Source organism: Chaetodon auriga, chromosome 6, assembly GCF_051107435.1.
Source record: "Chaetodon auriga isolate fChaAug3 chromosome 6, fChaAug3.hap1, whole genome shotgun sequence".
Classification (NCBI taxonomy): domain Eukaryota; kingdom Metazoa; phylum Chordata; class Actinopteri; order Chaetodontiformes; family Chaetodontidae; genus Chaetodon; species Chaetodon auriga.
Window position 1 is genome coordinate 17,632,637 of NC_135079.1, and position 17,429 is coordinate 17,650,065.

Sequence of the window (17,429 nt, forward strand, 5' to 3'; positions counted from 1 at the left end):
TGGGCGCAGAATGTGTAAACACAGACACGTAAACGCTGATGCACGCTGAGAGTGTGCGCAGACACTTGTATGTCCACGTTGCAATGGGAAGGCACATTCACCCAAGGCCAGGCATGCATGCGTGAGCACACAATACATCCTAAGACTGCGCAGTACCGTGCAGTGTTGCTTGTAACTGACCCTTTTGCAGGTTAGCTCAGATCAGTACCGCTGACACTCTCGAACCAAACCCAATTAACTGACCACAAACTCACATGAAAGCAAATAAAACCACCGGATAACAAAAAAGAAAAAAACAAAAGGAGTGGGAGCTGCTTTCAGAGGGGGGCCATTCGTTTTCATTTGGTTTGGTGTCTTTACCGGTGCCGTGCAGAGCACTTTGAGCAGTGTGTCTCTGTCAGACCAGCCACCGCCGCCTCACCCCCTCCACCACCGCTCCTTTCATTACCGCCAATGGTGCTGGTGCAGCTGCGAGAGAAATGAGGTTGATGGCACTAATCGCTGGTGCAGACTGATGCACGTCCAGTCACCTGGTCAGCTAAAGCGCTGCTCATTGCATTTGAAGCAGAGCACATGCCATTAGGAACAAAAGCAAGTGGAATAATGTCAGGAGTAGATGGCGCTATTGACCCAGGTGGAAGCTATAGAGGTGTCAAAGAGCTGCAGCTGTGAGCGTGACATGAGTCTGCATGTGATACGCAGTGAGAAGGACAAGGCTGTTTTTCATAACATGAGCGTATCAAGCTTTTTTTTTTTTTTCCAAACGTAGTGCTGAGAGTACTTTTTAGCCATTACCATGAAAACATAGAGATCCAGGCCTGTGTGTGTGAATGACGGTTACAGAATCACAGGTGTGACCACTGCAGCCGATCTCTGAGAGGGGAGATGAAGCAGGGTGCAGCAGGGTGCAGCAGGGTGCAGCAGGGTGCAGCGGGCTCCCCGCCAGAGACGAATTAAGTGGCAACCAGGAGGCGCAATGGGGGGCATCGGCACTGTGATCGTGTCGGGCTGAGACTGAGATGAACAGCAGCAGTCAAACACATGAAACGCACAGTAAAACAAATTAGCATCTCCCACGCCTTCCACAAGAGAAGAGTTTAACAGAGAGTGCGAAGGAGTGAGACATCCCCGTGCTGTGAACTCGCCGCCCTGACTGTAATTACCAGCCGGGGAGAAAGCGGTCACCTCGTGCTCTCGTGACCTTTCTCATCACCGTTCATGCCTTCTCCTGTCATGTTGCTTCTGTGTCTAAGTTGGCCTTTTACTGATAGCACATGAGACTGAAATCTTATTGGAATGACCTTTAGTTACAACATCAGCTGCCACGGTGGGAACTATTCGCACAGCCTCTACCGTTTAAGCTGAGGCCCTCCGTTTGACTTATTACCATTTTCACTCATTATCATTCGCTTGAGTAGATATTATATTATGCAGAGAAAAAGAGAAAGAGGAGACAGACGTAGAGACAGAGAGCACAGGCGAGGGCCACTGGCACTCTTTTAACTCATCTGCATGCTGTCGTAATAAACACTCCCGCTGTAATGCCCCCGTCATCCCCCTTTGCCCTTTCTCCTTAATGTAGCGTCTCTGTCTCCCCTGCCTTAATATCTTCTCCCTCTCACCTTGTGCTCTCCCTCTCTGTTCCTCCTTCGCTCTCTTTGCCCCAGTGATTTTGGCAGATATAGTTCGTTCCCTCTGCTTTTCAACCCCTGCAGTGACTCCATGGCCTGGCTTCACAATTAGGAGCTCATTACTTGCTAATACACAGACTAGAAGAAGCCAGACAAAGGCAGTCTTTTTTTGGCGAGCGCTCCCTCTCCTTCCATCATTTTATCTCTGTCTCACCCCAGGCGCTTTTTGAGTAAAAGGGTGCTATTTCTCTTCCTCCTCTCCCCCCCACTCCTCTCATCATACCCTCTGCACCAGTACATCTTCTCCGTGGTGCATAATGAGCCCGTGTGTGCTAAGGAGAATTAATAGTTCAATTTCCACCCCTTAAACATTTGTTTTTATGAAATGAAATGTACTCTCAAGCCTCACACCTATGACTTTTGAGTTGTTGCGCGCCTCATTTAGCATCTGAAAAGCTTAAGTGCTTTGTAAATTTTCTTGACCTTATGTAAGCAATGTCTGTTTTTATAAAAAAAAATAAAGATGGATTCCTTTATTTGCAGATGCTCTCCTCCTGTCACGTCCAGAGCTCAGTGCACTAGAAGGACACAGAGAACCACAAGTCTCACAGGTGTAACATAAGGTCAGCGCAGGCAGCTTCCCTCTGTGCCACTGTCTGCATCATTTTTCACTATCTGGCTGGCTCTGCGGAAATGCCAAATTGCTCAGCAAGGGGTCTCGCGGCGTAGCAGCGGATGAAGGGTGTGTGCTGTTTACCGGTGTGCTCTGCGACAGCCGACTGCATGATGAAAGAGACGCAGGGGAGTGTTGACATTTAGTTTTGTGCCGGTGATGGGCCGGTGTGTGGAATCAGAATTAATGGGATAGATGTGTTTGCTTGATGGGAGGAGCTTCTTCCTCGGGAGTGATGAGGAATTCAAGAAGATATTTGTCTGGCTGGCTTTGTGTGTACGTGTCCTCTCTGTTCGTACGACGTCTGGGGGGTTTTTTTTTCTTTTGCGTGTCTCTGTGCCGAACAAGATGAACAAGTTTCTGTTGTATTGGACCGGCGAGCAGCTTGCCCACAGTGCCAACATCTAAAATCTCATTTTAGCCACCCTTCTCCTCCTCATCCTTTCCCCCTCCTCCCCATCTCCATCAGCTCCTCCTCTCTGTGAAGGTAATCCCAAGGTGATGTTAATAGGCTGGGATGCTGTTGAAAATGCTACTGTCATCTCTTAGAGGATTAGATGGACAATTACTTCACTGAGGCTAAAGCCAAGTGGTTAAAAGAAAACTGCAACAAAACAACTTTTCTGAAAGTGCCTCGTACTGCCAGCGCGCCCGCACGCTTTTGTTTTCCCTCTGTTCCTCGGTGAACATCACCTAGTTTTATGTCCCCAATATCCAGCGTGCATTGTTATGCATTGATGCTCTGATCTCCATTTTAATTTGACCACAGATGAGCTCACAAACAGCCAAAATAAACTGACGCTGTGGGATTACAGGCTCAGTGTGATCTGTGATCCCAGATCATTGGGACACCAGCGCGTGATTAATAGGGCCTTGTTTAGCTGAGCCAGGCTCATTTGGCCAGTCACCGTTCCAACGATCCAAAGGCAGTAGAAGGCAGTCATTGCAAGGCTTATTTGATAAAGGAGAGGCTGCTAAACGAATACATAATAATAAGGCAGAGGCTAATGAAACAATCAGTGTTGTGCTCATGTCGCCGCAGAGCTGCGCGCGTGCTTGCTCGCTTGCAAAGTCTGCATCTATGTTTCCATTAACCTTTATGTGTCCATATGTGAGAACAGAAACACTGTAGCTGCAGGGGAGCGATTTCCCGACCAGACAGCTGTTAGTTGTACATTACAAACATATCAACCATACAGCCACTGCTTGCTGCCGCTCCGTTCAGAGGAAGGGAACACTCACATTTTTTCCCATTTGTCGAGCCGCAGCCTTCACCTGAGAGCGGTACAGATGTAGACTGTACGCAGATATTACACATTCAAAGTTATACTTCCATATACTCCCATAATGATATAATATTGATGGATGGAACTCATTTTCTTTGCTTTATTAGTCACATGTGAAATATGCACATCCATAAACATAGTTCAAAATCAGAGTTTTTCTCTTCTTCAACCTGGCATTCACCCTCTCTGTCTCTCTCTGTCTCACTCCACTCACTCTGGTACTATTTCAGCCCACAGATGCACTATCAATAATGCAGCCTCTTTAACAAGGCCGAGGCTTTTAAGAGGGTCTGTCTGCGCCCCTCCCTTTCAGATGCCTGCTCGTCGCTGGGTGGCCACATGCTAGTGGAAGGAAAGGTTCGTTTTTTTTAATGAAACCAGAAATAAACTCGCTGTTCACAGACATTTTATACTTTATTCATGTCGTTATAAAGGCTTTTTCTTCTGAACTGCGCAAATGCTGGGAAGCACTTAATGCTGCTAGGCCAAGAGGTCGATGTCTCATCTGGGAAGGAGAGAGCTGAGCACTGACTGCATAGCTGTGGAAATGAGATGATAGTTAAAGCAAGAAGAAAGCACAGCCGCTGTATCGCTGTGAAATTCATATTGTTCTTGAGCATATATTGTTTGCATATCTGGCCAGACAACAGAAGACTTGGCAGGCACTGCCAGCCCCAGACAGCCCCACGCATCTTTTCAGGCAAAACCCATGTGATGCACAAGAGTGTGTGTGTGTATGTGTGTGTGTGTGTGTGTGTGTGTGTGTGTGTGTGTGTGTTTGGATTAGTCGCAAGGGGGTCTTGAGGAAATAGAAGCTGTTTTCTGGAATCACAGTTATCCCTCAATGTCTGTGATGATGCCATAAGCTAAAAGAGGTTAAAACCTCTCCTTCACTGAGGCGTGTTGACTTAAAGCAGCGCCGTGTTTGATGTGAGTCCAAGAGAGCAGATCCGATGGAGAAAAACAAAAATAAGTTGTGTATAATGAACGCTGTGAGATAATGATTGCGCTGGGATGATGCCATATTGTCCTGGTTTTCAGACAGGCATTACATGAGGAAGAGTGAAGTGCCAATGACAGATTTTTTTAAGGCCATTAAAGCAATGTGACTGTTGCCAAAGCAACTCTTTTCTGTTCTCGTACTGTTAACATACTGTAAACTTGTGCCATTTATGTAACATAAAAAGGAGAAATGATATAAGTTGAGCCTCCTCGGTCTCATATATTGTAAGTTCATGCAACATTTCCTGTCTTCTGGCTTCGTCTAAATAAAAATTTGATCACAACACAAACTGCGAGCTATAGTGAGATGCTATAGAAGAGCATGTTTTGCACATCAGAAGACTCGGCTTGTATTCTGTCATCCTCCCTTCCTTGAGGAATTGACTCCGACTTTCTGTCCTTATTCCATTAAACAGCAAACGCTAAGTCCCGAAGCCAAACAATTGCCTCGTTATCTGCTGCGCGGATGGCGACTAATCCTGCTTCAGGCTGTGGAGAGGACAAGCTTGTGGTCCATTGTTTGTTCCTCTCCAGATTCACGCGGGGGGATTGGGCCGATGCCCCCACCTGCGAGTGTTATCCAGCGCCGTGGCCGACCCTGCTGAGAACGAGCCGCTCTCTCCTCCTGAGACATAGACTTTTTAGATTTAGTGTGACAGTGGGTGGTTTTTGGGATGTCCTTGGATTCCTTTTGCCAGCGTGGTGAAGTCAGCTGGCAGCAATCAGCCCGGTTGCCTTGATGCGGTCACGACAAGGGGTTTTCATTTCGGCCATGCAAGTGTTAACCCTTTTCTGCTGTTGGCGTTTTACAAGTTGGGGTTTCTTTTTTCACATTTTGTGCTTTTCATAGTTTGAGCTTGGACTAAAAAATGACTAAAGGTACCAATTTATTACTTGGTTAAGACCCATGTACACTAATTTAAATACATGTAAAATCCTCAGCATTGAATAATAGTTTGTCTGTTTTTCTCAAAACATGCTCAATAGAGGAAAAGATTAAAAGTACATCCACTCCTTCATCCTCATCAGAAATTCCAAAATCTATCAAAATGCAAACATGTACGACGCATTGCACCCCCCATGCGTAGTGTCGCTTGTCCAATGATACACAGTAAGTCGCTAACACAGCTGCTCAGACCAACATATCATTTCAAAGATGGAGCTAAGCATCTGGGGTGCATGTGGTCTGATTGATTCAGTGGGATGTGTTCCTCTCTTATTCATGCCAGTTTCCTCATGATGTTGGTGCACGTGTGCAGAAAGTTTCATTCCGTTTGCACAGGCAAATGCGTGACGGTGCTGGTTTGCGATGAAACATTTCAAATGTCATGCAGAACGGGGAAAGCGCAACATTGCTAATTTAGTGACGGACGGGGATTCTTAAACATTTTTTTGCGCTTTCCAGCAGCTACCACGCTCCTTTTGTTTTACTCTGTGTGTGTGTGCCTCCCCCGCTCCGTCTAGATCCATGTGTGTGTGTGTGTGTGCGTGCATATACATGGTACCCTGATAGAACTAAAACGTGTGAATGTATTAGACATTTCCATTTCACAGGATTGCTCTACTTCTGTGTCAACACAGAGGAGAAAATATTCAAACCGGTGTACAATGATATTGTACCAATAAACCAGTTCCAAAGGAAAAAGCCAATTCCCGCACACACACATCACCTTCGTATTGATTTATTCAAAAAAGGGGGTTAACAGTTTGCTCACAAGGACCTTTCTATGAATGAAAAAGTGATGCAGACCAAATAGGAAAGGGGCAGGTCATAGACCAACTCTTAACAATCCCACAAACCAACTCGAGGCGAAAGAAGTCAATCTCCATGCTAATGGAAACTTTATACACAACACACACGTAAATAAAAATGTTATGATAAATCAATAATAACTGAATGCAGAGGTGATAAGTGCGTGCGGGATTGGATTGGATTGGGCATCTGAGCATCATCTATCTGGACTTGTTTATGCCAATCAGTGAAAAGTCCAGGCCAGCAGGAGGGTGAGCAAAGACAAGGACCACAGCGCATGAGGACGCAGGTATTCCAAACTGGGAGGGAAATGGCAAAATGGCAAATTCAGAAATACTTGTTAGTTTTCTTGATCAGCACTATTACACTCTTATTGCATCAACACACCCTACAATAGGAATGTTTTATTATATAAGCCCATCAAAACTCTGTCTCTGTATACTGACTAAGTACAGCTGCACACAGCGTATCAAATTGATTATATAGCATGGATAAGAGTTTAGCATTAGCAAACTGTGAAAGACTGAGACAGCGCACGGACGCGTTAAGAGATGAAACAAGCTCTAGAGCCAAGAATTCACAGACGTCTGATGTCTGTTTGTCCTCACTGTGTGGCCTGTGCATTAAACCGTACCATCTAAATCTGATCAGCAGTGGAGATATGCAGTACAAATTAACATTGCAGTTGACTTCAGCTGCTTCTCATGACCTCCTCAGTGAACACAACAAGTGACGGCGACCTGATGAGAGATCAACATGTCTCCATTACAGTTCCAATCCCCGAAAAAAAAACACCCGCAGCTTTAGATCTGATTAAAACTGTCAAACCATGCTGAGCTGGAACTGTATCACAGTCCCATTTTCTCACTTTTAGGTTAATGAAAATCGGGATTACATAACAAACTGTATGCTCACAGCTGTCACTGCAAATAAAGCAATGAAGTGAGCCCGAGGCAAAGATGATTTGGTCACATTCCTGTTAGTGTGGTAGGGTGACCAATCGGCATCAGTTTTGGCCTTCAGCTCTTATTCTTCACAAGCAAATTTAAAGTGGAGACCGTTTTAAACATGTCAGCTGTTTAACAGTCTTATATAAAGAACTTAATTTGGAAGTGAAGATTAAGGTGACTGTTATTATCCAAGACTAAGCTGTGAATGAGCTTCCGGTTTTGGCGAGCCGCTCGGAGGTTAACTTTGACCCACTGCACCCAACATAGTTTCAGAAAGGAGAACGTGACTTCTATCGGGCGCTTCAGCTGAATGTGCTTTTGTTTCACCTCCAAATACGTGCTTTCATACAACTGGGTAAATCTGGGATTTGTTTAAAACCTGTCTGGTTGTAGGATTACTCGTGTTGGTTGCACGCTGGCCTCTGCTGTAAAGCTGCAGCTACCAGTGCTGCCGTGTCCCTGGCTGTGTCATTGAATCCAAAAGGCTAAAAGTGGAATACAGATGTACAGAAATGTACGTTTTCCTCTCAGGATTAAGGCATGTTTGTGTTGTCATGTCGGCATCGGACGTGCAGCAGAAGAATACGGAGCAGGGAAGACGTCGGCTGTCCTGAACTCTAACATCTTCGTTCCTCTCCTGTTGAGAACAGCAGACGCTCTGGCAGGAAGAGTGACTCACATCAACGCCTTGGCTATTTTCCCCTTGTGGGGAAGTCTTATTTTTGGAGTGTGCTCCACATTAAAGCTACAATGACAGACATGTCCTGCATGTTGAGTGTGCCATGTCAGCACACACAGAACGCCATGAAACAAGCGAGGATATGGGAGAATCGTGCATCATTGCTGCAGCTCGATGGGTTATTGCATTGCTGTGGCTTATTATTTTAACATACAGTTTAGCAGACAATGGGAGAAAACCATCATTCACCACCATTAATCACACACTAATTTAGCTTGAAGTTTAGAGTTCAAGAGAAGGATTGTCTGCAGCTCATCCCAGTCACCAGAGAAGCCACCATCACAGTCAGTGCATATTACTCTTACAGTTGTCCAGCGAATGCCACATCCAGTCCCAGTGACTCAGCGGCAATTATTTTTTATCATAGTGTTTCTGGACTAAATGATTATTCAGAAAGTGAACCATAAAATCCCTGCAGAGGCGGTCGGTCCACCTTCTTCCCTGTGGTTTATTTATAAAGCATGTATCCACCTTCTTTATTAAAATAAAAAAAAACCAGTATGAGGACTTTGATTCAGCTCCCCCTCGTGCCGTGCTTTTATTCTGCTCATTACTTCTCTATCTGTCCACGCTCGCTTTCTTTCAAATGCCCCTCATTTGTATTTTCATGGAAGTTTGTTTCATTGTTTTTTTTTTGTTTTTTTTTCCCCAGCAGAACGAGGCACAACATGAAATCCACTGCACATTGCTGATTACCTCTTTAGATTACTGGAATGACTAATGACCACCAATCAGATTCCTCCTGTGGCACACTGGAGCTGAGGACTCCTGGTCCAAGTCTTGTTTATCTGAAAATACATACAGAAATAGATGTAATGGTATCTTATACAATAGCAAACCTGCATCCTCAAAGGGGTCTTTAATTGATGCAGACCAGGTTCTTTGCAATTGTGCTTTAGTTCTTTACGTTGAGTCTTATTTGCTTTCTTCTCAACCATTTTTCTTTTTGCATTTTCTAAAGCCTAATTGCACTCATAATCTGCTTCTGTTTTGCCTTTTCTTCATCAGGTACTTACCCTCTGTTGTGGATTTTATGGGGATTTGGTAATTGATTCACATGAGTGAGCGCAGCTTGCCTTGGTAGATGTGAAATGTTTGGATTAATGATGATCAAACTTCACGTCTCTTCAGAGCTCTGTTCTTCTCACTTTAGAATTGCGTTTGTAATGAAGGCTGTTTTCTCTTCGGCTCAGTTTCTCATTTAGGATTGGCTGTTAGGGACGTAACTGTGCCGCAGACACCACACAAACAGAGTAATTACATAGCATGTGCTGAAGCTTGTGCCCCCCTCCCCCTCGAACACACACACATTCACAGTTTCCGTGTGGCTACAGAAAGGCTGAACAGCAGCTGAAAGAATCACTCCTAATATCATATTATTTGGGCTTTACTGTCTTTTTCCATGCATGACTGCTCTTTTCTCTATCCATCCCTATTAAGGCCCTGCTAGCTCTGTTGCTCTGTGCTCGTATGCTGTGTGCGTATGTGTGTGTGTGTGTGTGTGTGTGTGTGTGTGTGTGTGTGTGTGTGTGTGTGTGTGTGTGTGTCTGTAGGGGGTCTTTAATTGATGCAGACCAGGTTCTTTGCAATTGTGCTTATTTATATTGGACGCTTCAGTGAGCAGAGGGAACAGGATGGAGAGTCTTTTCCTGTCTCTGGGAAGCTCTGTCTTTCTCTGTCACACACACACACACACATCTCTTTGGGGAGGCTACATAGACTTACCATAACCATTAATGATAAATTTGATCATTTAATGACTTGCATTTTGTCCCTATTAGGAAAACAAGTCCCCACAGTGTGACTGTGTAAACAGATTTATGTCCCCACAACATGAGTAATACACGTCCACACTCACAGACAATGAAAGAGACAGCCAATGCACCTCAGAGCCTGTTTGTATAGCCAGCCCATTACATGTCGTGTGGAAGTGAAAGTTTCTAACCTTGAGCCTGAAAGAGTCCAGTTTTTACTCCCTTCTCCTCCAACACAAGCAGACCTTGCCATCAGTGTTTGTGTTGACAATATCAGGCTGTGGCGTAGCTTCTCAGCTTCCAAGAGGATTTCACATAATTCACTGGAGACTGTGTGGGCAGAGTATGGCGTATTGTTGAAGACAAAAAGCCTATGTTAAGAGATGCTTGATTTGTTTTCCTCTGGGGAGCTCAACAACTCCCCTCTCTAAACATTTAATTGTCATACGTCTCCCATAAGCCGTGGAAGCCTTGCTTCTACTGGAGCTTATGTGGTATGCAAAGACGGCCGGATCAGTTTTTAGGTGCTGTTTCAAACCTCTCACTCAGGGCTAATCAATGCAGGTCAGATATCTAAGCTTGCTGAGGAATATGGGGTTAAAGCAGTAACAGCCAAGCCAATAGTCATCTCAGATATAGATTTATATCACTGACCTTTCATGCGCAGAGCACAGGGAATAGAACTTGCTTAGGGTGGCTATTTCTAGGAATGTGAGGGCAGAAAATGATGTTACTGTCCACCTCTCTGTTTCTCTTTTTTATTACCCCTCTACCATTTTCCCTTAAACCTGCTCCAGCTGCATCCTAATCTTCCCTCCCCTCCCATTTGTTCCCCTTCATCTACTCCTCTTTATCTCTCCTTTTCCATAGTGAGCGGACTGTCTTTACTTGCGTTCCGTGCACACTCTTGCTTTGACTCCTCACAGCATCTTTTTTTTTTGGTTCCTCTCGCCCACCACGCAGCACTTTTCTCTATCTCCCTGTTGAGTATTGTAGCAGCAGTTACTGCGGCGCCTCCAATACCACAACCCAAAGTCCAGATGCACCCAGAGGGGTCTTATAGGGGATGCCATCTATGCACTTTAAGGTTTATTAAATTTTCAATAGGCTCTGTCGAGAGTATTATAGATTTTATTACCAAATTAGCTGTCCAGTGTCAGGGCGGCACGCTGACATTTGGCATGAAAATATTCATAAGACCTGCTGGGAGACAGTTGCAGATGTGGGTGGCTGGACTGTAAGCTGGTTTGCGCAGCCTGTATTTGCATTTTTAGAGAATGGCTTAGGCTGCACTGAAGTCTCCAGGCTGCCGTTTCCACAATCATTATGTATGAAGTGTACCTATAGAAAATCCTGGAGTGACAGTTGGAAGCTTGCCATTTCTGCATTCTCTGGATTTTGTGGTCAAAGATATTGAATAATTGACAACCCTTTTAAAAGATTATGGGTATACGTTCCCCTTTTCAATTCCAATTATGCAAAAAGTAATCACCTTTTAGAATAATGTAAAGATCTTATACTTAGGAGAACCAGGCCCAGTCGCAGCGTTTTCATTACATGATTTTATTTGAATTCGGGACGAGTTTTTTCCTTGCTTTAACCCAGAAATGCTTTGATTTAAGGTGCCCTGAGGAGTTTTCTTGTATAATAAAATTATTTTTACCATTCAGTGTTACCCGCCCGACAAACATATTGGATGCATTTCCTTCCTCAGAAAACATTTGCCCAGCCGGTGTTTTACATCCTGCTGCATTTACATCTACAGCTTTATTGGCTAGCTTGTGGTTGTCTTCTTCCTTCGCCTTTGCAGGCACATTACTACATTTCACTGTGCATCACCACCACCAAACGCTGAGCAGCGGAATAGCCACTCTCGTGCTAGCCCACTTGTAAAAGTACGGCCCCATAGCACTGCAAGTGGTACTTAAAAATGTGTTTTGCTTTATTGTTGCTTCTCTTGGATGTTTGACCTTCTCGGTGCAGAATGATTTATGTGCAGAGTTTAATACTCCGAGGCTGCTTTCACATTCAGCTGCTGGAGGGGGAAAGTTTCTTCAGTGCTCACCTCAAATCTGAGTTTAACACACACACACACACACACACACACACATGCGTGGTTTTTTGACATCATAACTCATAGTGTGACGTGGAAAATGGAAACCTCCAGTGCTCATATGCTGAGAATGGACTCTACGGTGAAGTGGCAGAAGTGAGACGTAATTGCATATCGTAGATCTGGATTTCTAATGAGAGAGAAGGGGTAGATGTTAATTTTGAGCGTTTTGAACAAGGTATTTGAACTTTTGTTGTGGAAACACCGTTTCAGTATTTTTATGTGTCTTCAAACATGATTGAAGAGGATTTGAAATCTGAATCTCTTTAACTCGACTGCATACAATCTTAACACGGCAGCCGTGCTCATATTGCATGCCACTTATGACTCAATAAGGAAAGATTGCATGAGGGATGTTTTTTTCCGTGAGAAAATATCAAAAAATATTCCAAATGTAATTTCAGTAAGATTCGAGACCATAGGGAAATTAGACTTGTGTTTATGCTGGGAGTTCTTTTTTATTTCATATTCTAATTGAGGAAATAGAGGTGCACTCTACAGTACCAGTTCAGCAGCTCAGCTAAAATGGGGATTGAGGGGAAGAGTTTCACCCAGAGTGAACCAGCAAAACTTCATGGAAGGAGCGCAAACAGAAAATGTAAATGCTAATTAAAAAAGTATCCAGCTAATGCCTCAAAGTCTCTACCCCTCTATGGTTTTAACAGTCTAAATAGGGCCTTAGGGGCCGCAGGCATGATGGAGGGTTGCAAAGGGTGGAAGACAGAGGTTGGGTGTGCAGAGGCAAGGATAGTATAGTCAATATTTACCCTGAGTAATTGGTCTACGCTTCCCCCAGCAAGATACACAGGCGTCCAGCGTCGTCCCTGCCTTATCCCCTCCAGTTCTCCCTCACACACCCACTGTGTGACCACAGTTGCGCACAGCAGTGTTGTGCAGCTGTGCATAGTGCCCGCGGCTGCCCAATCATAATAGTTAAAAGCGGATGGGATGAGTGAGTGAGTAGACACTGTCATGTCCATTAAAATTCTCCAGGTCACCTTGTTGGACTGTGGTAGTGGCCACAGAGAACTGTGGCGACGTATCATTCTGTTAACAAGCTCATAGAGCAGGCTGTAATGAGCTGTGTAGCCACGCTTACTGCAGTAATGAGGTGGGCCTTTTCGTTACCTCCACGGTAAACCACTGTAAGTATTCGGGCTTATTACCGCATCGGTAGAATGACAAGGGTGTAGCAAGCCTGTCAAAAGAGGAACTCACAACCTGAATACAAGAAGTGATGCAAAGGTTTGCCACTGGCGGTGTTAGAGACTCATGGGAGAAGATGAGCTGTCTGTCAACCTTTCCTCATTCTTTTTGGCCGTTTCTCAAGCACACGCGCAACACATGCTCCGTCCTCTCTCTCTCCCTTGCTCTCAAAGCAAATCTCCAATTAACCTGCGCCTCCTGCACCGCCGGCCCTTTGAAGTCGTTTTACATCTCCGTCCTAGTTGTGCTCGGGTCTGCGTAGACATTTACGTGGCATTTTGAGTGAGCCTAATCACATTCTTCTGTGTGTGAGTTTGTGGCTCTGTAAACCCACAGAGGCTCCAGGCTGCTCTGTAGTATACTGAGTGGAAGAAGTACACACAGTATGGCGGCAGTATGAACGTCAGATAGAGCTGTTTCAGTTAAAAAATGTCAAATTGGTAGTCTAACTGTATTTTAAGCCTTAAGTCTTCATTTACTCCTGACGCTGCTGTGTCGTTCTCTCTCTCCCTTTGTCTCCGTCTCTCTCTCTGTCTCTCCAAAGTGTGCCTGTTTTGAGCGAACAGAGCAAACACGGAGGGGAGGGGAAGAGTCAGGGGAGATTGCGTGAAGATGCTGGTGTTTTCTCAGACAGATAACGAAAAGTTGACATTTGGCAGTTTTCAAACATACTTGGACGGCTGTTTATATATCCTGGAGGCTCGCCGTGGTGCCCGATCACCAGCGCTGTCTACGAGAATCGGTCCCTGCAGCACCGCTGGGATTGGTGTTGTTCTATTTCAGGAAATGTGAGACCACACAGGTGAAGCAGGCACAAGAAGTCGTCTAGAAGTTTAAGTTTTGCAAAGCTACTAATTACTAATATGTAAAACAATTTTCACTGCATGTCTTCGTTGCTTCCCACCGATGAGTGAAATGATGATTGAAATGCTTCCAGTCCTCATAAATTGCACCCGGCTTTTCTCTTCATCCCTCACTTCCCTTTTTCTATATTGCAAGAGACAAAAGAGGGGTTTGCATCATGCCCACAGAGGGAAAGAAGGGTCGTGCTGTCTCATTTTTAGAGAGGATCCATACATGCTTTCCACAACCTGCTGCAGTAAGGGCAGCGGGAGAAGGATGATGTAAGGACAGATGATTTCTATGTGTCAGTTACTCAGCTGTACTCTGGGAACTGGCTACATCTACTAAATGAATATCAACTAACGGCGTTGAACCTGCGAGCTCTGGTTATGAATTCACAAGCATTCAGAGGTCAAACCTTTCAGTTTGTGTTGGAGTACATCGGATCCCTCCGTAATGAATACTGCCTCACTGAGAATGCGTGCCTGTAATGATTAAACAGAGGAAACAAACCCTGTTTCTTCCGCACAAAGTGAATTCATTTGTCTGATCTCTTCTGAAATATTGGACGAAGAAGCTTCTCTTTCAACTGCACTATTGTAGGATATTCAATGTCTTTGCATCCCCACAGAGAATGTTTAAATGGTCATATTATATGTGATGTTTTTAGAATGTCAACGTTAATGTAAATAAGTCAACGCTGTGGTTTTTGGAAACATTAGCATGGGTCAATACCAGCCTCTAACAGTGAATTTAACATTTAATAAGCCACCGGGCATCACAGGAAATGTGCTGATTTAACAGACCTTGAGCGAGAGCTGACAACAGATGAGTTATGAATGATCTCCTTGGATGAGGTTTATAGAAAGTCTCATATTTGAGTCAGTTGAGTTATTAGATATCAGTGTGAGATAGAGGCTGACTCATCCTCGGTCTCAATCAGTCACTTCACTGGTCACTTTACTTTTTGGGGTGAGTCATTCTGGAGAAAGACTGTTGATATTTGCTGAATTTTGAAATGCAGTGAACATCGCCTCATGGTCCGCTACCTGTCTGTCCTGTGTGTGCGCTGAAAAAAAAACAACATTTTCCTTCACAGCCCTGGCTCTGTAAACAGGAAACAATCTGACCAAACCACACAACAGCATTCCAGCCAATCAGCAACAGGTGGCGTTCATGCTCGTGTATAAGGCAAGAGGAAGTTTCTCCAGAATGACTCTACTTTTATCCACACTGTCACCTGAGGCTTTAAGGTCCACACCTCCTGTGTCCCGCTCTCAGTGTGATGGCGTGGCCCACCAGCTGAACCCAGCTCCAGCACTGCAGATGAAAGCATTCCCCCGCCTGCCCGGAACTCCTCATTACTGCCCTATAGTTTTGTTTACGAGCTAAACCGCTCACTGCATAGTGTCAAACCTCAGCCAAAAGGCCGTGTTTCACATTCCAGCCCATTATGCCGCAGCTGCACTGCGTCAACTTGAAGTGGCCCGGGCTCATTCAGGGTACCGTCTTTCTTCTGAGTGTGTGTATTCGTGGTCTGTGTGTCCAAGACGTCGATGTGTGCTTTGTTTATGTGACTGTTATTTGGTCTTTGTGTCCTTATCTGCCCAATTATGATGCTGCCCTGCTCTAAACGGACGCCTGCGCTCATAATACTGTTAACACCGAGTGACCTCCTCTGCTTTTCAAACAGAGCCTTTCATATTTCTCTATTTAGAGGTTGGAGATAACAAGTCTCTCATTGTGACTGCGCTGATGAATATCGCTGGAGTGCAGTATCCCTGTACCTGTTTAATTTCTTCATGGAGTGAGATTGTAATTGTCTGTTCTCTTTCTCGCCCCCCCCCTCTCTTCCTCCTCCCTGTGTCACTCTATCTGTTTTCCAATCAGAGAGCCAGCTGCTCCCAGGGAATAACTTCACCACCGAGTGCAACATCCCTGGGAACTTCATGTGCGGGGATGGGAAGTGCGTCCCAGGTGGGTGGCAGTGTGACGGATTGCCCGACTGCTTCGACAAGAGCGACGAGAAAGGCTGTCGTAAGTCCAGTTTCGACTCCATTGTCAAAGCTTCTTTTTTCAACCCTCAGCTGTGCCTTGAAGCAATGAAGCCAAATAGCCTATTTAGAGTCACGTCATGTCTTCTCAACTCCTGAACTCCTCCCGCTATCCAATATTGCAGTCGTACTTCAGCTCCCGTCCCTATTCATAAAGCCATAAGGGCCATTTAAAGCTAATTCTCTGCCAACTTAAACGAACTTCTCTCCTCAATCCTCACCTCCCTCCCCCGGCAGACTGCGCCCCTCCTCCCCCGCCAGACCCTCGGCCCCAGTTTAGCACCGGGGCAGAACTTAATACCATCAAAGCAAAGGCCGATTACTACTGCGCGCAGGAAGAGCAGCGCATGCATAATTCTACTGTAAGGCTACAGTAATAGTTCAGTTTTGATCCTCACTTTTAGTGGGCTTTGATCTTTCTGGTCTGCTGCTCCTCCTCTTCCCCCTCCCGTCTCAGCCAGAGCTCCATGCAAAGATGGGATTGCTGATGAAGATTGACTTTGAGGCCCTGCCACGCTGAATGGAAACCCCCATCTCCAGATATATTCATCTCTTTAACTGTCTCCCGTTCTCACTCCTCTCTGGGCCTCCTCTCTGTATCTCCTGTGATTATTCTTGGCTTTTGGCTTGCTATTTGCTTCAGAGGGGCTTGTTTTCAATTAGAAAAAAGTGTAACCCGCTTCTCGCAGAGATTCTTCTTTTTTTTTTTTGTACCCGGCTAATTCGCTGCCAAAAACAAAATCACATATGGTTCATCCTCCATTCTGTCACCTCTCTCATTTTCTTCTTTTCTCCTCCTCCAGCAGTCGCTTTTCTCACTGTTGTCTCTTGCTGGCAGCTCAGGGAACAGGCAAACTACTCTTGACAAAGTTGTGTCCCATGGCATGCCAGCACACACATACAGAGCCCACAAGCTTTGCAGTCATCAGTCCTCTTAGCTTGCAATGTCTCTGTCATTCTAAGTTATGTATACATGTGTCCTAAACTGTATTCTTTAGTGCACTTTCACTACTGACATCTCTTTAACTTGCAAAAAGTCTGTTGCATTACTAAACTACTTAGATGGATGAGTTCTGTGTCCCAGATTTTCATCACTCAGTGGCCTTAAACTGTCAACAACTGTCAGACCTGTGAAGATAATATTCAGATTCCTTTGGACTAATTGCATCAGAATGAGATGCATTAAGTCTTCCTGTTCCAGCTAATCACACAGTTCATGTGTCAGTTTGTTACATCGTCAATCAAATTCAAGTAGAAGTACTTCAACATTCAAGTACTTTCACTTTGAACCTACAGATAAGCAAGGTTTGGGGGTTTTTTGTCTGTTGCTGACACTACATGCTACACTGCTGTAGATAAAAGCTGGTAAAAGTTATCACAAAGCATCACACTCAGCCTGCCTCTCCGGTTGTCAGAGGTCTATTT

The 17,429-nt window shown here is 44.9% G+C and overlaps 1 protein-coding gene across 1 annotated transcript in view; it reads left to right on the plus strand.

Moving 5' to 3' along the window:
* The window catches only part of ldlrad3 (low density lipoprotein receptor class A domain containing 3), a 71,931-nt gene that overhangs the window by 10,050 nt on the left and 44,452 nt on the right, over positions 1-17,429 (plus strand). The window contains exon 2 of the mRNA XM_076733837.1: positions 15,841-15,987. Coding sequence (XP_076589952.1) covers positions 15,841-15,987 — 147 coding nt within the window. The remainder of the gene's footprint in view (positions 1-15,840; positions 15,988-17,429) is intronic.